The sequence below is a fragment of the Mus caroli genome, unplaced genomic scaffold (assembly GCF_978045245.1).
Source record: "Mus caroli unplaced genomic scaffold, Mus_caroli_1 scaffold_3, whole genome shotgun sequence".
In the NCBI taxonomy this organism is placed as follows: domain Eukaryota; kingdom Metazoa; phylum Chordata; class Mammalia; order Rodentia; family Muridae; genus Mus; species Mus caroli.
Window position 1 is genome coordinate 106,625,386 of NW_028227258.1, and position 20,648 is coordinate 106,646,033.

Here is a 20,648-nt window from a genome sequence, read left to right on the forward strand (position 1 = left end):
CTTCAGGCTCACTCAGTACCAATGGCTCTTCTCACCCAGCCCTAGCCCCTACTCACAACTTCTCCAGCTCAAGGGCTTTCTTTACCCCAGCTTCTTATTCCCATATAATCCTGCCATTTTAGTTCTGAAGATCTCTCTCCCCTCTCCCTTCTCCCCTCTCCCGTCACCCCTTTCTCCTCCCTCATCCTCTCTTCTCTTCTTCTCTTCTATACCCTCACCCACACTCCAGCCACCCCTCCGATCCCATCCCTTCTCCCCTAAGGCCCTGTTCACTCTGCTGGCCATATTTAGTCTATTCCTTCCTGCCCTGCTCTGGATTCTTACAGATGCCAATGGCTATACTCTCCCCCATATCTACAATAAAGACCTTCCCCTCAACCATAACCTGGAGCAGTCATACCCTCATTTTATACAGTGAGGTTCTTCTAGGAATCATTAAAGTTTAGATGTGTGAAGAAGTTTGTAGGCATTGTCTAATAGTTAACATGTGCTTTTCAAGGGAAGAAAATATCCCATGTTGTCCTCCAAAGTCTAGATAGAGCAGGTCATAGTGGCTTCACAAAGTACCTACTTGGGAACTTGAGTCCTCTGGATCCGCCTCTCGTTACTTGACTGACTGTTTAAATTCATAAAAAAGACTGGAGCTCCAATTTGACAGTAGCAGACCAGGCCAGTGTTCCAACTGTGCTTTCTATGAAGGACTTTGACTCCTTAGCGTACTAGAGACTGACCTTGGCAAACACGGAAGGCAGTGCAAAGGTGAGAAAGTTCCTAACTCAGCAAAGACAACAGTATAGAAAGCTGTCTTAATAGTGGTTGCCATGAGTCCCTCCATGTGCACTCTTTGGTTGGTGGTAAGAGTACACATGGGAGGGATCAATGGCTCAAGCCACATATGTAGCAGAGGATGGCCTTGTGGGACGGACATCAGTGAGAGGAGAGGCCCTTGGTCCAGTGAAGGCCTGATGCCCCAGTGTAGGGAAATGCCAGGACAGGGAAGCTAGAGTGGGTGGGCTGGTGAGCAGGGGGAGAGGGAATGGGATAGGGAGGTTTTCGGAGGGGAAATGAGGAAAGGGAATAACATTTGAAATGTAAATAAGATATCTAATAAAAATTTAAAAAAATAATGTTGCCAAGCTCAGTCTCCATCATGGATGCTAAGAAGCCAAGGAAATAGAAAAGAGCCATGAAAATACTGATTTGACCTGAACAGTTAAAATATAATCACTTTCATCCTGTTTTGGTCACTTTTGGCTTGTTGGTTTTGTTTCCTTGCTTGTTTTGTTTTTTATTTTTTGTTTTGTTTTCGTTTTGGTTTATTTTGAGAAGAGAGAGAACAAGAAGGAACATAAAATTGACCAGGCTCTGGGAGAGGCTGGGAAAGGTACAAGAACATGATAAAAGTGTAAGAAATTTTTAAATAAAACCCCCGAATCACCCTGGGAATCTCGTTTTCTAAAATGACAGCCAAGTCTGGGGACTTTGCTCATGTGCATAGTGCCTGTGTGTCTTTAGCAAGTACACTGATTAGCAATTAATATGAACCTACTCACTGAAAAAGCCGTACAGAGCAGTCCATTAGTGCTGGGTTACTTTCAGGATAAAGCCTGGACATCTAGAATGTTTGCTGTTGCTGCATGGAACAGAACATTTCTTTTATCTTTTTACAGCCAATCGGTGCTTTGAACCCGAAGAGAGCAGTGTTTTACGCAGAGCGCTATGAGACATGGGAGGATGATCAAAGCCCACCCTACCACTACAACACACACTACTCAACGGCCACTTCCGCCCTGTCATGGCTTGTTCGGATTGTAAGTATCATCTTAACTCAGCTGCCTCTACCTCCAGGGTTGCAGTGTAAGTAAACTAAATGGAAATCAAGTACATTTGTGGTGCATTTTAACAGCTAGAGAGACCGGTGAGCAGAAAATGAACGCCATGTAGCCCAGATAGCATCAAGCCCGTGGTCTTCCTGTTCAGCCTCCCAAATGCTGGGATTACAGATATGCACGACCACACATGGCTTTGGTTTTTTGTTTTGTTTTGTTTTGTTTTGTTTTGTTTTGTTTTGTTTTGTTTGTGTCTGATCTTCTTTGCAGAATTGGGTTAGGAAGCACGTTACTTAAATCCGTGGACTTACTTTTGAGCTGGGGATTAGCACAAACTGAGCAGACACTCTGTTACATCCTAATCCTGTCCCACCCAGGACTCCTGAGTCAGTCATGAAGGACTCTCTGATACACAGCTTTAATTTTAGATCAGCTAATGTATTGATAAAACAAACACAAACCTTACTTAAGAGGAACTAACTCCATACAGAAGTAAAAATATAAAGATATGCTCTTTTTTTTTTTTTTAGACCAAGGCTTTTAAGTTAATCTCATCTGTCCAAGATTCAGCTTAAGTGTATTAAGTTTGAAGTTAAGAAAAATCTTAACTGTATTTTATACTCTAATAATTAGTGGCCAAGCCTTACTAGTCAGATACTGTACTCCTGCAGAGTGCCCTTCTCATTCAGGTGAGAGAAGATTCCTCTGAGCTCCCCCACGGAATCCTGGGATCCATCCTGGGGCTCCAGCCACAGAAGGACCAGTCAAGATTTAAGATAGCTGATTTTTGATTGGCACAGCCGTAAAAGGTGGTCTTAATTGATTTATATTCAGAAATGGGGAAACAGAGAAGAAAATAAAATGACTGGGGAATTCATTTCTCAGGTCACCAGTGATTAGGCCATAAAGCTAAATTTCCAGTCATTATTGACACTAGTGGGAAGGACCTAGCCATGAGTGAACTGCAAGCAGACAGAAATCAGTACAGGAAGCATAGACTTAAAATGGAGGGGGATAGAGTGTCTCTACATTTCTACTTGCTGATTGCTGTGGGAGCTAAGAATAAAATGTGGCTGCACCTAAGCAGGCCAAGAACTGCCCTCCACACACCATCAGGGTAGACCACCTACAGTCCACAAGAAGCACACAGAAACAGAAACATTTTCAAAAACACTGAAACCAGAAGTTTTCACTCGTGAGAGGCCTTTTCATACCTCATCAGAGTCTGTGATGCCACCTCCTTGTTGAGCCACTGCTTAGGAGTTGGGGGTGGGGCTCACTTAGTTCTCTTAGAGATGGAAAAAAGCCCAGAACATGTGTGAAAACAATAATAATAATAAATATATCAATTGTGTTGTCTTGAGACTTAAGTAAGAATAATATTTGATTGCATCTTTAAATAGTTACAATGATGCTATGTGTTTTCCGTGAATGCCATTTAGTCAATTCCGGTGCCAGACTGGCAAAATGTATTAAATGAAAAACACTTCTCCTCAACCACCTGATACATATACACATACATATACATATACACATACACATACACATACACATACACATACACATACACATACACATACATATACATATGTGTGTGTGTGTATGTGTGTGTATACATATATATACACACACACATATCTTCCAAATAAGCTAATTCTCTCCTCCAATCACAAAGCACAATCCTCTGGCTGACTTGTTGTTCCAGTGGATAAAACACAAGACTATGTAAGGGCCTGAGAGTGAGCTTCCCTGTCTGCTGTACACAGAGCAGTGCAGCCTCACAGCAAACCCCTACACTGACTGTTTCACAGCTTCCAGTGGCCTCGGGAAGGGGAAGAAACAAGTGGAATTTGTCTCATCAATTTAAACCTGCCATACCCAAAATGTTACTTTTTGATCATATAACCAATAAAAAATTATTTATGTAATGTTTAATACTTTTTTACTTGTCTTGAAATTCAAAGAATATGCTATTTTCTAGCACAATATAGCATCTGTTGGCTGCTGTATCAGACAGTGTGGCTGGAGTCGCTTTTATGAATACTCATTTAGCTCCAATGCCTTATGGCAAGCTGTCAGAGGCAAGGTCCTGGAGTTCTGTGGTCGAACAGCTTAGGGCGCGTTCAACTAATGGCCCAGGGAAACCTGCTTTCTTCACTCTTACCCTAAGGAGTTTATGAAGTAAAAAATGCATTACAATTTGTGTCACTAAGAATCTGTTCATAAAATATAATACATATTAAAATAAGTATCTGTCCCCTACCTTTGAAACCTTTTAGACCTAAAGTCATTAAATTGGTTATCAGTCAATATATGTAGTATGTCAATGATGATAATTGCATAAAAATGGTAATTATCTGCATACCTCATTACTTTAAATTAAGAACATTGTTTTATGCAAACTGCCAGTGAAGTCACTTGTCTGAACTGCCAGACTCTAGAAAGACTGTTTCATTAATGTCTGCCAGACAAATGCTGAAGGAGCCCTCATTCCAAGGTGGGATTCTTACCACAGCTAACACATAAGGCACAGTGTGCTTGGACTTTTGTCCTTTCTAGACTGGAGACATCACCCCAGAGAAATCACACAGTGCTCACTGACCACTGCAGCCCTCAGGGACCAATTTCCCTGGTACACATAGTATTTTTAGCCCTTTTGTGCTAAGCTAATTCTTTAGACATTTAGTAACAATGATTCTTAGAGAGCCTAATAGATAACATTCAAAATTTTAATTTCTACATGTGTTATTTATAATTCAGAACTTTCTTTATAATTGCAGATTATTTAGAAATTCTACCTACAAACTGAAATGTCATTAAAAATAACCTGTTTCTAGTAAAAATGCCAGTAGTACTTTTAGGATTATCATCGTTAAACCAACCTGAATAAAACTTTTCACTGTTCATTTTGAATACTGACACATAAGGGCAGAGCATATTCACTTAGGGGATGGCAGATGATGTTTAATCAGAAGTGTGTCACGCAGAAAGTGTGCAGGGTAATTAATAGGAAATGTGGACTGAGTGTCGAGTTACTGTTGGATTCTTTCCAAAGAACTAAGAGGAAGCTAGATCTCAGGCCTCAGATAGTCAGGCCTCCATTTGTGAAAGTGTGGCCTTGAACATGCTCATGTGCTAAAGGGAGGGAGGCACACACCTGCCAGGGAGGCAGTGTGAAGGGTGCCAGCCCAGAAGGACAGCAGGCTATAGCACAGGAAGCTCTCAGCATGCACCTGCTTCCTCCTCTCTACAAGGTTCCACATCACTGCAGATCTGCATCTTCCCTTTGTTGTGATTACCTACAGTCAGGGTTTGATTTTGGCTTTTAAATGGAATGAAGGAAAGGGGAAAGAGGAAGAAAGGAAAGGAAGGGGAAAGGGAACGGGGAAGAAGGAAAGGAAAGAGGAAAGAGGAAAGGAAAAAGGAAAGGAAAGGAAAAAGGAAAGGAAAGGGGAAAGGGAAAAGGGGAAGGGGGGGGAAGGGAAAGGAAAGGAAAAGGAAAAAGTAAAAAAGTGTTTCTAGGTTGGAATTAACTGGTTGGAAGTGATTACAAGGCAGGGAAGGTGGCCAGTGTCCTTGGAGGTATCCAGTAACTGCAGTCTGGGTACACAAGGCTGGTGGTTGTTTGATAACTTTGTGTCAGGTAAGATATATGAAGCTTTCTCTTTGTTTTTTCATTTAATCTTAGCTAATTCATATAGTTATCCCAAGATTATTGTCAGTTTGTAGAAAGAAGTGACCGACGCAGTTACATGACAGAGTTATGTAAAGGAATTTCCCAAAATAGGTAAATTGTGCAATCGAATCTTAAAATTAATTAGGCATATTTTGCTCAATTTATCACTATTATTTTTTATTTTAATATTTCAATTTTGATTAATTTCATGATCACATATGCTACATTTATTATGTGACTTTTATTAGTAAATTAAAAGTCTACAAAGCAAGTCAATCAGAAGAGACACCTCAGACAATTTTTATTCCTAATTTTAGTGATATCCACTTGTCTCTCACATAACCTAAAGTCTTTACAGAGTAGACTTCCAGCCTATGTATGTGATTTTCAGGTTCTGTATTTATTGCTTCCGTTTTCTTGCATTTTGTTTATCATTCATGATCTTGTCTCTTCCATCTGACTTTTCTGTCATCCAAAATTAAAGATGACATATTACAGACTTAGAAAATTGATAACACGTATTCACGCTAAATTTCAGAAAAATACTGTAAAGGGTTTATATTTCTGGTTGCTGCCCAGTGGCAAGGAAAGGAATATAAAAGAACAAAAATGATGTCTAATACATTAAGAAGCAAATGGAGATGTGTATTAAAGAAAACAGACAATTAGGAAAATGCCCTGCAGACTAGCATCATGAAACTTGGGAATGAGTTTTGTCATTGATCCTTCCCATCATCAGCTTCAGAGTAAAGGGTAAATATGCCAACAGAAACACACATCTGCCTGTGTTCTACTTTAGGTTCCTAAGGATTCCTCAGTGAGAATGAATACCACTTACCTGATCTGAAGGCAAATTTAATGATGTCAAAAGTAATATCTCCTGCTCAACCTAAAAACTACAGAGCAGCTGTTGTGATGGCATCATCCCAAGGGCTCCTGCCATGGGAGATGTCCTGACTGATAGACCCAGGGCTAACAGTGCTAATCAAAGGCACCAGTCACCGTCTACTAGAATTGTCCAGTCTTAATTACAATCACTTTAGTCTATTCCTATTCAATGGATTGGGTCATGAAGAATCTTTACGTACCAGGAGTTAATGAGAAAGAGAGGCGCTTTCATAGTGGGGAATGCAGTACAGGTAGCAGCAGGCATTGATCCAGAAGTGGTTTTAAGGAGAAAAGGGGATCTCTGCTACGGTGAGTTGGTAAGTCCTGATTTGAACAAGTTAGCCAGAATAGCCAAATAATGAATTTTGATTGCTGGAACTTGGCGTTTCAATAGTTGTACCTTAGAGTTTTAGGCGGGCTTAAGGAGGTGGCCAATAAGGGAATAGACCTTTGTAGCTAGCATTAGGAATTTGATCTAACATTTTAGAAAGGGGGAGGGAAGAGGGGTGGGCAAGACCTGGCAGTGCAGTGCTGTGTTTGCAATGTTTGGGCCTGTTAGAGAGCCCTTCAAGCTGAACTACTAGAAAGAAAGAAAATCTCCCTTATAAATGCTGTGAGAACCATTAACAGATAGTAAGGCACTTCATCACTTTGCAGATGAAAAACATGCCTATAAGACTGGAGGACACTGCAGGCTGTGCAACAGTGGTCTGCAATGTCAATGAGAGTCAGCTCAGACCTACATCTGATACCTTGGTCTAGGCCTTTACCCAGGGCTCTGTATTTCTTCTTCCCATAGAGGACCTCAAGATGCTGGTGGTTTTTGTTTGTTTGTTTTATTTTGTTTTGTTTTAACAAAGAAATGACTGTAGCTATATTTCAAATGATCCAGTGACTGATTCTTTTCTTTATTTAGGAGCCATTCACAACCTTCTTCCTCAATGCAAATGATGGGAAATTTGACCATCCAGACCGAACCTTCTCATCCATTGCAAGGTCATGGAGAACCAGTCAGAGAGATACATCCGATGTAAAGGTATATAATTTATCATTTATAGTCACAGAACTCTAAAATTTGTTGAAATTTTTATTTTTAAAGTTTTATGTATATGTATATATATATACGTATATATGTATATATATCATTACAGCTTTTGCTCATACTAAAATTGTGTACTACATCAAATCTTAAAAAAAAAATCTGTTGTTGTTGTTTTTGTTGTTGTTGTTGCTGCTGTTGTTGTTGTTGTTGTAGGATCCATTTAGTTTAACCAGGACCATCTGTGTGACTGGTATATTGGGAATATCCACTGGAGCCTGGTAGGGTGGTCAACAGTGGGTACATAATGGAAAGAAATTATTTTTCCTCTTTTCTTGAACCCACAGGCAATGATTCAGCAGTGAGGGTAGGGTTCACTGGGACCCTCCTCCACCCTGACTGTTGATGGGCATTCATGTGCAAACATGGTGTAGCCATTGGTTATTTTTGAAAGTTCATGACTGTTTTTACCTAGAAGGTGGTATTTTGCTGTCTTTCCCCCTTCCTTCTGGTTTTCCCTATCTTTCTATGTCCCCTTCCACGGTGTTCCCTGAGCCTTAGTGAGTGGTAGAAATGCCTTATTTAAGGCTGAGCATAACTCACTTTTTCTCACCATCTTGTACCAGCAGTCTTTGCCTCCTGGAAGCTTACTGGAAAGAGAAGTTTCTCTGATTAAAGGTGGGAATGGTAATTGACTTTGGATATAAACATGCATTTAGAAGGTGGTTTGGCACACACTAGCTAAACAACAGAGTTAAGCTCCTCACTGGAGGCTTGGGGAAGGTTCACATGGACTCCTTCTTGTGTTGAGTGTTAGGGTTGGTCTTGTATGCTGTGTATTCAGATGCTGAGCTCTGTGGCCCAAGATCATGTTGCAGTCTGGACATGGGCATTGTATTGACCAATGTTCTGTAAAAAATGCTCCTCAGTAATCCCTGATTGGATAGTAAAAGGCCAGAGCCTGGAACTGGACAGGAGAGAGAGGAAGGGGTGACTTGAAGTCAAGTACGGGTTCTTAGGCAGGGACCATGAATGAGGAGAGGGAATGAGGTAGGAGAAGGAGGTCTCCATGAGGCAGGATGGACCATGAGCACATGGCCAAGAGAAAATGGTACAGAGAACACACATGCAGAAGAGCAAACAGAGGAAGACTCAGTTGTCAAGTGACAAGGAAGCCTATGGCTGGGATGTAGGTTAGACTAGCTCAGAACCTGCCTAGCCTAGTGCCTACAGCTTATTAATAAAGATTACCAGGGTTCTGTTGTGGTTTGGGGGGTGGGACAGAAACCACCCATAAAATTACACGAATAAGCAAAAGTTTAAACACAATCAGACTAGTGTCCTAACCACCATTGTCCGAATGAGCTGGACCTTACAATGGATGAGGTTGGCATCGTAACTTGCAGGGTTCACAGCCAGATTTCTTCCCCAGCAGCCCATATAGCATCTTCTAGCACTTTGAAAGCTAGGTGGAGGAGGCTTCCAGCCCAGTTGCCGCTTGCTTTCTCTATAGCATACATTCAAGGTGCATGGTGCCTCTAGCTATTGGATCTTATTATCTAGTTCCAGTGCCCAACTAAGAGGAAGGCAAAGCATTATTTTAGGGGCATCTAGGCTTTCCCTAACCAATAACTAGTAAGTGGTACTCCACCACACCTGGCACTGGAGTTTTTGTTAATAACCAGTAACTTCAATTAATAACCATCAAAAAGTAACTCAGGACTTTTAGTGTCAGTTCATTAAGGTGTTTTCATTAATTCAAAAATCCCTATCTATTCCAGATGGCATAAGCTGGAGATGGAGCGAAGAATCCCATAACTTACCTTTCCTGCTGTTCACTCAATATTTGGCCCATTGCATAAAACACAGTGGGAATTGGGTCTGACCTTAATGTGTCATAGTGTTATATCTGGCCCAGCTTTGGGTTCATGTAGCCCGGGGCAATTAATAAAGCATTAATGACAAGACCCATTTAAAATGCAGGCTTTCAGTACAGCCTTACCCTTTACTTGACTGCCTGGGGATACTGTGCAACAATACATATTAGATTAAACCAGCACACACAATGCTCACAAAGAGAGCAGGGCAACCTTACAGTTGGTACACCTTAGCTATTATTAAATGCAAACACTTGTTCATTGTTTATATGTGTTCTTTTTTCTTAAGAAAAAGAAAAGGATTGCGTGGTCTCGAGTGACACATGAGGAAAGTGTGCTTTCTCTTTTCTCTCCCTTTCTGATAGTGAGATCACATGATGGATTATTGCATAGCTAAAGTTTCTCATTTTAAGCCCTTTTTCTTTATAGAGCTTTTCCCTCCATTGCCACTCAGTGCAAAACTGTCAGGTGTCACTGAGTTTAGGGCTTAGTCCTTCAGAAAGGAGCCAGTTAAACTCATCTGTTTGATTTGCATATCTGTGGCTGCCCAAAACATGTGTACAGAGCAATACACTTCTCTTACCCAGCAAATCACAAAGGAAGTGGAAGCAGATTGTAGCACATCCACATGTTATCTGTGCTATGACAGTGTATGAGAGCCAGTCTTAACTTATGCAGAGCATTTACATTTAGAAAAAGGAGGTTTCACCTGAAGCCCTGCTGAATTATGTGTGGTAGCCACACCCATCTAACAGCCTTAAGTTCTCTAAAAAATTAATCTAAAATAGGCATACGCCATCATTCACACCGACTGCTGAGGAAATCAGGGAGGCCCACTCTTGTTTAATGTACTTGGAGAACAAGACAAAAACTGGGAGCTGGAAGGCATTCCATGCGCAGTATCTCAACCTCCTGTTTAGAAAATCACCTGATGAGCAGTTTGCATGGAAGTTAAATATTCTTTTATATAATTAAAATCTACCATCTTAAGCCAGAGCTGTATGCTTATTTTATCAAACTATTTCAAGTGAAAATTTATCCTCTCTATTCCTAGCATCATAACAACAAAGAATTAGCATTTTACTTAACTCAGAGGCTCACTCTAACATGCCCACACATGTATGAAGACAGTCGTTTGTAATTTATTGATGTAAACACACTTCTCAACTTCCCTTTCCATTCTAAGAACTGGATCAGTGCTTTAACTACCAGACACCTCAGCAAATTGCATTTCAGTCACTAAACACCTCCCCCTTCCCCGGGCAACCATACTGAACCCAGCCCCCATTCTCTACCACACACTTAATTGGTTTATAAGCAGTGCATTTTGCTGCCTTGGCATTATGTAGACTGCTTTGTCAGTTCTCCCTGACCAGCACCCTTTCCCTTGCATACTGTGTGTTTATATTCCAGGGTCTCTTTCTTCAGGAAGCCTGAATGTTCACACACACATAGAAATGCACTTCTGCGTCCTGGAGAGTCTTCTATTACACTTGTGAAGGTCAAAGCTGAAGAGAGCATCCTGGAATGGAGCTCTGTGTACCTTGTATGTATTTGCAAAGGGTGACTCTTAATAACAGGGCCAGTGGCTCAAGGCCATCTGCGTGTTTAATTTTTAAACATATTATCAAACCATCATCCCCAGTGATGACAGTTCCCTCCCTAAAGCCATATGTTACACTGTCCTTCCCCACCCGCAAGTCATCTTGTCGGAAGAAGTAGTGTGGCTGCTGCTGCTCTAGACAGTGCACCCGGGAGTGGGCAGCACTGCCTCTGAGTTCCCACCCGGGAGTGGGCAGCACTGCCTCCCAGGCTCCTGCCTTTCCACAGCCGCACAACACTTTGCTGCACTTACTGACCAAAAGGTGACACATGTTGTTTGCCTCCTTTGGGGGTTTGGTTTTGTGCCTTCTGAATGGTTGAAAACAATCTTTGAAATTGCAGACAGAATCCAGGCATACTAGACCTTTAATCCCAGCACTCAGGAAACAGAGACTGGTAGATCTCTTGAGTTTGATGCCAGACTGATCTACAGAGTAAATTCCAAGATAGCCATGGCTATACATAGAAACCCTGTCTCAAGAAATTAAAAAGAAGAAATAGCAGGCAGTGTGGCTTCTATTCCATGTGTGTGTGTAACATCTATGAGTTTGTATTGTGTGTGTGCATATTAAGAATGCATTAGGTTCCTGTCCTGTGTGTGCATGTGTGTATGGGTGTTGCCAATCACATAATGTGCACACATGGCCTGATGTTTTCTGTTACAGCACCAGAATGTGGGTCTTATGATAAAATGTTAGGATATATGGCGTCTTTAAAAATAATTAGTGGTGAGTTGAAACTTTTTAAAGTTGATTCCATACATTGATTAAGGCATTTTTCACTCTAAAATAATGACAGACTTAGCAGGGAAGAGTGAGTTACTAAGAATAATAATCCCACTAACTGCTGGAGCATCGATATTTATTTCTTGTCTCTACTCTGTATGTAGCAGCTGATTTGTTTTTAGGGAAATGTGGTTTTGTTTCCAAAGAAGAAAACTACCTCTGCACTATCTACTAACTTAGACAACCTGGCAGGAAAGATTGAGAATGCGGTAGATGGTTTTATTCTGTCTCTCTCCATTAATGTCAGTGTCTTCCTGTGCTAATGAACCCAAGCTGGGTAGGAAGGGAAGCTGCCCAAGTGACTTCTGAGGAGAGGCCCCAGGAGTGGAGTCAAATTGTATTTTGATTTTACATTTCTTTCCTTCAGCCCTGCCCTGCTAGCAGAGATATTCCACTTAGAGATGTCCTTTCACTTATTTTCCCTAATACCTCCCGAAGTTGTTAGGTTACTTTCTGAATGGCTATGTAGATGTTAGAAGAGGTGACTGTGACACAGTGTCATTAAGGTGACATAGTGTAAATTAATGCAGTTAATGGAGGTGCTCACACTGCCTCAGTGACCCATTATGAGCTCTCGTGGAATTAGCAGATGCCCAGGCATCAATCTTTTGGGAAAAGGATAGAAAAGCGCTGGCAGCTTTAAAACCTCACAGTGAATTATATTAGGAAAGTGAAAACGTCTGGGTTAGATTTGATTTCACCAGGAAGCCATAAAATGGTACAGCTCTCAGCAAAATATATTAAACTGAAATGTCAGGTTTGATGCAATAGGTACACAATTATGATAGTGTTAATAGTGGTCTTCTATCATCCTAAGACATACTTTCCAGTTCAATTTCTCAGCAGCTTGAACTTGTCATAAGCTTGTAAATTAGAAATTGTGTTTTGAGGATATTTTCCTATTTTTGACAGAACGCATATACTACTATTAACTGTACCATGGGGTTTTAGTATAGCTGTTAAAATAAACTAGAAATCACATTTGCAGACACAAAATGCCTGTTATAATACCCGCTTTGCCATTTCTTTAATAATATTCTTTGTCTTTCTGTACTGTTTTTTATTTAGCAAAATTTAAACTCCTTGGATTTTTCCTTAAATAGATGCTGTTTAACAGTAGTGCAGGGAGCAGGCCAGTTACCCTCGTTGGTGAGCTTTGTCTAGCGTTTCTGTATGGAAGCCAAGCAGCTGTGCCCTGGTTTTGGTTGGCTCCCTAAGTGCTCGAAGCAGCTTGTTTTGGAAAGGAGTTCCCCAGACACCAGGCGATTTTCAAAAGCCCTCACACAGGCAGGTAGAAAGGAGACCAAAGCCAGTGGGGTCTGCTCAGCTGCTGTCTGTACGAGGCTCACTGCTCCTTGTGCCCTGTGACTCTTTCAATCCTCTGGGGCCTTGGCTTTGCCCTGTGAGTCAGTCTTTTTCATTCATTGCCTCTCCTTGCAGTCGAATGCTTTTCTGCCTGCTTGCTTGTAGGAAGTGGGGCCAAGGTCCCTTTGCCTGTTGGTCCAGCAGCTATAAAATCATGCATCCACTCTGTATATTTTAATCATAGTTCAGTATTAAAAGAAAAAAAAAGCTTCCTCAAATCTTTTGAGACAGAGGCAGTGTCTACAGCATCCTTAGACTTCACTGTGTAGCTGTACAGATCTGCGGGCACCACCTTCAATATTCTTCACATAGCTCCCAGGAGACCGACTACACCCCTGATAAAGCTTCACCCTGTGGCTACATTTTGTTGGTTACTCTGGAGCTGACCCTCAACTTGAACAGCCTGCATCTTATTTTAAGAATGTTTTGCCATCTTAATGTAGACCTTTGTGTTTGTAAAAACCCTGTCTTAAGCCAGGGCAGGTTCATCCTTCTCCTTCATACCATCTTGTCCATACACCCCTGGTCACTTTAAGCAATCTGCCTAGAAAGTTCCTTGGACACGCGTTCCTCTAAAGGGATTGAGGCTGCAGCCTTGTTAACCTCCCTCCCCTCCACTGCATCACTCAGGAAGCTCATCTCCTGCTCTCTCCGTAATCTGTAGACTTCCCACACACACACAGTAACACCTCACCCTCCCCAACCCAGCCTGTTCCCTAGTCCAAACCCAGGACCTCACATTTCAAGTCTTTGCTAGTTCAGTACTCTTTTAATTCTGTTTCTGTTTCACTAATTTCTATGTAAAGGACCACCCCCAAGTTTACAAATGTAAAGCATTTCCTTCACAGTATGCAATCAGAATACAGGCTCAACCAGGATAGCTGGACTCCATGCTACCGGACACCTGGAGAGCTTGGCTGGGCAAATTTTCACCTTCGTGGCATCTATGTTCACATCTATAAAATGGGTTGGTAAGACTTTCACCCCATGAAGTGTTTGTCAACAGTGAGAAACATGGAAGCACATATAGGGTGCTTAGAATCATGGCAGGATACAGTAAGGCCTTCTACTTTAAGACTGAGTGGCCCTTGATTCCTAGTCTGGGACAAGAGATAAAGATGTCCTTGTACAAAACCAGCTAGATCTCAGTGGTGATGCTCTCTTTGTCTTTATATTATCATTAAAATAAACAAACCTTAAATAATATTGGTATTAATATAAGGAGATGATACCAGTGACCTACATTTACATACTACCTTTCACTGAAATTGGCTAATTCAAATGATATTTTAAAGCAGTGAACAGAAATAAAACTTCAAACTTTATCTGCTGGATCAGCTACTTCTGTGGTTTTATCCCTCCTCCATCAGAACCACTAAACTGCCCCCAATTTCTTGTCCAGACGACTCTATTACAATTACTCTAGTGTTTTAAATCCTCTGTGACCTTGCCAATTAGCTGTTCAAAGTCAGACATTTCATGATAACTACTTTAAAACGCCTCTGTCTTGGGACTGTCGCCACTGTTGGAAATGTGAGCAGTTCCTTCAGATTTAAAACTCTTGCTGTTCCTTCCAGCAGTGTAGGTTACAGTCGGCTTCACGAGCACATCCTACTAGGCTGTGTGAGGACGAGCAGGGACGGTCCTTGCTACAGGGTTATCCCCCAAGCCCTGGTATCACAGACTTCATGTGGCTCGCTCCCATCCCAGCTCAGGACTATTGAACTGCAGCCCCTTGCCAGTGGGCTGTGTTTGTTGTTGAGAATGGCCAGCTTGTGATGCCACCCTTTCTCTGTACCCAGACTACAGTACTATCCTGGCTGACAGTCAGCATGTTTGCTCAACTTACAGCTTTCCACTCAGCCCCTTCTCTCTTTCTCCTTCTATGTTTAGGTCTTTCTTTGAAATTTCATGTCACATATATAACTTAACTGGAATTCTCCCTTTCTCAGCAGCTCAGTGTGGCCTTGCTCAGCACTGGCCCTGCTCTGTGCCTTGCTGCTGCCCTGCCTTTGTTCCTCCTGCTGGTGTTTAGGCACACTTGCACTCCTGTCCCCCACTTCCAAGCCCCAATTTGGCTTTGTTACCCAAATCTTTCTGTGTTCAGTCATGACCATTGTTCCTGAAAATTAGTTGACGAACAACCCAACTTATGCAGAATGGCCCCACATGGCACCTGTCCTCTGATCTACCCCAGTACCCTCTACCCTCCCTTCTTACTCAAGTTTCTTACCCTCTTTAACAAAACTTTCTGATGGTCTCCTACCCCTTCCCCTGTGATTACCAGTGAAGTGTTTCTGGACCCATGCAAAGGGCCCTGCTCTCTTTTCTGCCCTCTCCTTCCAGAGCATGTGTGATCTTGCACTATAGCCACTGTTTACATCTCAGCCCTTAGACCTGACTGACTTACTGGATACTTGAGCCATGACTTGTCATCACACTGCCTGGAACTCAAACTTTGCTCCATGAAAAAGTAAATGTCTGAGAAGTATGTGATGGATTTCAGAAAGAGTTCTATCTAAGTGGTTTCATATAAGAAAACCGTGTCTTAATAAAGATAGCTCCATTTATCTAGAAAATTCATTTATGTACACCTTACTATGTTTCTGTAATTCCAGAGAAAATGAATATAGTTATTCCCTCCTTGTCATTTACAAATCAGCAGACTCAGTCTCAATGAGCTTCATACAGAGTCTTGCTAAGGTAGACACTGGACGCAGGAGTTGCTTCACCTTTATGGAAAACGCATGAAGGAAAAGCCCCGTGTCTATGGTTTAGAAAGCTGAGGCCCCGTCTATTGGAGAACTTCTTATCTGCTGCTTTGACACTTTCCCTATGCATCTCTGCAGGGGACCACATTAAGATTCCTATTTTAGGCAGTATTCTGTAAGCATGGATCCTACAATATGAATTACTGTCATGCTTTTTATGATGCATTATAATGCTAATATAACCCTCATCTTGAAACTTTAGGATATATATATGTGTATGTATATATATATACACATATATATATACACATATATATATTACACACTGTAGTTTATTTATTTTTTGACTTCTCTAAACCCTCATCTTGAAACTTTAGGAGATATATATTACACACTGTAGTTTATTTATTTTTTGACTTCTCTGGTTACTTAAAAATATTCCAAAAATAAGACTTTTAAGATCTTCAAAAACATTTTTTCTCTACTCAGATCTATTCTAGTGAGGCATAAACCTAACATTGATACTTGGGTTCATCTTGAATCCAGGTATTTATGCCACGCACACATAGTAAATAACTCATCTTTATATCCAGCTTATCCACAGTTATATTGAAATGTGGCTATAATGTAAGTATGGGTCCTGTTGTATTCAGTGGTGGGTATTCAGGACGAAGTGGTGGTTGGAGTTGGGTGTCACTGGTGAGTGCTGGCCTGGCAGATGCCAAGTTCAAGGTTCTAACTTCAGCACTGGATACAAAAGTTATTTTGTAATTTAAAAGTAAAATAATGAATTTCACAAATATCATGTATTATAATTGGCACAATAATAAAAATCAAAAGTAGAAAATATTGTGATTTTTTTAACAAAGCCTGGTAGTGAAATTTTAGCTGGGGTAGTTTGTTAATATCCATAAAGGGTCCCTAAGCAACATAGACTTGTACAGCTTCATACATGCATCTGCTGGCGCTGCTGGAAACTGCTGTTGCTTTGTGCTCACTTCTCTCTGTTTGTTCATTTGCTTGCCTCCCCAGCATTCTAAGAACTTTTTCTACTCCTGAGCCACACAGGCCCTCAGCCCTGTGTACCTATTTCTTAGAATTCACAGTAAGAAAAAGATAATAAAGTGAACTGTGTAAAAGAAATGGCTCATCTTCTCGGACTCCTAATTGTTTTTAAATGGAGAATATAAGGACTAAAATTAGGTCAGAGATTTGTCTCCTTTTATGGTTGGAAAAAGTTAATCATTTTGTTCAACTGGCTAATGAGCTACATCTTTTTTTCTCTGCGCAGGAACTAATTCCAGAGTTCTACTACCTACCGGAGATGTTTGTCAACAGCAATGGATACCATCTTGGTGTGAGGGAGGACGAAGTGCTGGTGAATGATGTGGACCTGCCCCCCTGGGCCAAGAAGCCAGAAGACTTTGTGCGGATCAACAGGATGGTAAGAAAATTGGTTTCTACTAGAACAGGAATGAAGAAGTTTCCATCTCTTGTGGGGTTCGGGGAGGGAGGGTTGTTTGTTTGTTTGTTTGTTTTTATCTATTGCCAAGGGTCTTTAACATCTGTAAATGCAAGGTTAAAACCTAAGAAGCAGTGACAGAATTCTCCTGTATGGTTCTGCTCGAATCCTTTGTTGTAAAGCAGGCTTCTTTGAAGAGGGTTGATGGGGTGATAATCCAGTTCTGTGTGGTCCTGCAGGCAGAGACAGCTGGACAAGTGTGTGCTGACTAATGTCACACATTCGGAACGGTTTGAAATAAATGTCCTTTCCTTATTCTTTTCTACGGTAACAAGTGCACCTCCGTACTTTTCTCACTCATGGAAATAAGAGAGGAGAAAACGTGGAGTGTTTCTATACATGGGAAGTTTGTGCTGTAAAACACATCCCTCAGGCTGTAGTGTACCTACCCTGGAAGCAAGCATCATCCTACAGCATCTTAAACAGACACATGACAGAGTCCTGGTGTTCACGTGCATATCTAAATAATGTATGTGGGTGGGAAATATATATATATATGGATAGATAGATATAGATAGATAGATAGATAGATAGATAGATAGATAGATAGATAGATAGATAGATAGATATTGTCCCCAGTTAAGGAGATTTTCATCTCGGTGTTTTTATCATGGCAGAAGAGGTGTACTGTAGTGTGCTGATACACTACAGAATAGTGACCATGAAGACCAAGGCTTGACAAGTACATCTTTAGCCCTGTCTGCTCACTCCTGAGTCTCTTCACCTGTCTCATACATCTGTTTCCTCATTTGGTAGTTGATTTGGAGTCAGAATCCACATAATTTCCACACAGCACAATAGGAGTCATTTATCATGCAGTCCCCTTTTGAAATGAGTGTTACTGATACATAATTGGCATATTGTATAATTCATACATTGAACAATTTAACACTAGTGGGTTTGGGCCTGTTCAGACCTATTCAATCCTCACCTTAGTCAATTTGGTAGTATTCTGTCACTACCTAAAGAACCCCCCCAAACTGTTAGTATTTTATCCTGTTTGCTCAGCTTCCCACCCCACCCAGCCTGCCCAGCAAACTGACTTCCTGCCTCCACTGTGTTTCTAACCTTCTGCCCTCCAGCCTCTCTGCCTGCTGTAGACACTTCACCCACACAGTCCTAAGGCCCAGCTTTCTGGGCCCTTCCCACACTCTGCCTTATAGCTCACTCTTGGTAACAACGGTCTTATCTTACAGCTGTATTTTCTGTCTTTAAGAAATATCCAGTCTTTTGATATACTGCACTTTTAGGAATCATTGCTGTTATAATAATCCTACACCTAAAAGCACCACACTAGGACTGGGCATGGTGACACATGCCTTTTCATCCTAGCAGGCAGAGGCAGGCCAATTCCTGTGAGTTCCAAGCTAGCAAAGGCTACATAGTGAAACCCTGCTTCAGACCATTCTGTGATATGGTGCTTTTATTTATTTTATTATCTGATTTTTGAACAGAAGTTGTGCATTCTGTAAGTTTTGTCCATATTCCCCCACTTCTCCTTGAACAGTAGGTGAGTATTAAGTTTATACTTAAGTGGTGTATACTTCTCAGCTTGTGCACGTCACATCATTCCCCAATATCATTGCAAGATTCGGTGCAGACCATACCTACTGATGGCTGGTAAACACTTACTGAGTGAATGAATGTAGTTTTATTTCTGTAACCATGTGCAGACTGGTTTAGTCTAAATTACCCAAAATCAATGAATCCAGAAATGGAGCAGAAAGTTGTTGGGCCAGAGCCTTCACTGTACTTGCTGTGGAACAGAGGTCCTTGTGTGGCATGATCAGTAAGTGCCCTTGCTGTGTCAGGCAGTGCCCCTGATTTGATTTTTCTTTTGAACATTTATAAACTGTCCCCATTGCATACATGAAACATGAGGACCAGCAGTGTTCACTAACTTATATAGGGCAATGGAGCTGGCAAATGGCAGAGCCAAGATTCAAGAACAGGAAAAAAAAAGTAACTAACTGGTCTCACTGTAGCCAAAATACCAGCACTTTTGTGTCACCTCTCCCACTACCTCTGTGTCACCTCCCTTCTGAAGTGCTGAGATTACCACAGCTCTACTTCTAGGTTGGTGATTTTTATTATGCATGTCCCTTTTCATTGTTAGGATCTTTTTTTCTTTTTGATGCAAGGCATTCCCTGATAAGGACAGCGAGCACACTGGCTTAGCGTGGGCCGAGGAAAGCGGTTAGTCACCTGCATGGCTACTGAATTCCACATTCCCCAAAGCAGCAGTGTTTCCACAAAGCAAACTGACTCAGTACTAGGAAATGCATACGGTACTCTTGACATGTGACGTTGTAGACAGCTCAATAGAGGCCATGGCTGTTCCCAAGTTCCAGACAGAGCCGCATTTCCTACTGGCAACGCGTCTTTCTCTGTGCCACAGGTTTCATGAGCTGAGAAGGTACTTCAGAAAAGGGGTTTATATTCTTAATTAAAATGTACAACATTTTTTTAAAAAGTAAAACTTTGAGTAGAGGCTGGGCGTGGTGGCGCACACCTTTAATCCCAGCACTCGGGAGGCAGAGGCAGGCGGATTTCTGAGTTCGAGACCAGCCTGGTCTACAGAGTGAGTTCCAGGACAGCCAGGGCTACACAGAGAAACCCTGTCTCAAAAACCAAAAAAAAAAAAAAAAAAACTTTGAGTAGACAAGTTAGTAAAAGTGAGCATTCTCCTACAGGAAGGAAAAGGTCTAAACACTAAAGACAGGAAGGTGGCCTCCATTGTATCATCCACCCTATTGGCCTGATGTCTCTTTAGGAAGGCTCCTTGACTGTGGTAGATTGTGAAAAGTGTAGAGACATCTAGATTTAGCATTCAGAAAAGCAATCATCTATCCAAGAATGCCTTTTCATTGCAATGATTTGGTCAAACTTCATAAAAAGTAAAGAAGTCAGTAGAGAGAAAGGCAGTGTGTGGGCAACTCCTTCAGTTTTCACAAAGCTTTGTCTTGGATCATCACCAGCAGATCCCAGAAAGAAAGAGAGCTCTGGTGTAGTCAATTCATTGTTGTAAAACGTAGAGAAAGCCTGTGCATGATACTCTTCAGAAATTGGAGCACAGCCAGCCAGCATACCCTATCTCAAAAAACCCAAAACCCCAAAGAACAACAAAAACCAGAATACAAACACTGATGGTCAGGGTATCAGCAAACTTCTTTGTTTTGAACAGTGTTAAGAAAATCACAGGGCCCCCAATGGAGGAGCTAGAGAAAGTACCCAAGGAGCTGAAGGGATCTGCAATCCTATAGGTGGAACAACAATATGAACTAACCAGTACCCCCCCTGAGCTCGTGTCTCTAGCTGCATGTGAATCAGAAGATGGCCTAGTCGGCCATCAGT

At 41.4% G+C, this 20,648-nt stretch overlaps 1 protein-coding gene across 5 annotated transcripts in view; it reads left to right on the forward strand.

Annotated features, from left to right (window-relative positions):
* Nbea (neurobeachin) overlaps nucleotides 1–20,648 on the forward strand; it is a 539,067-nt gene that overhangs the window by 469,809 nt on the left and 48,610 nt on the right. For all 5 annotated transcript variants that reach the window (XM_021158784.3, XM_029475178.2, XM_085835883.1 and 2 more), the window contains 3 exons: nucleotides 1,671–1,811; nucleotides 7,310–7,429; nucleotides 17,064–17,216. In XM_021158784.3, the coding sequence (XP_021014443.1) occupies nucleotides 1,671–1,811; nucleotides 7,310–7,429; nucleotides 17,064–17,216 (414 nt within the window). The remainder of the gene's footprint in view (nucleotides 1–1,670; nucleotides 1,812–7,309; nucleotides 7,430–17,063; nucleotides 17,217–20,648) is intronic.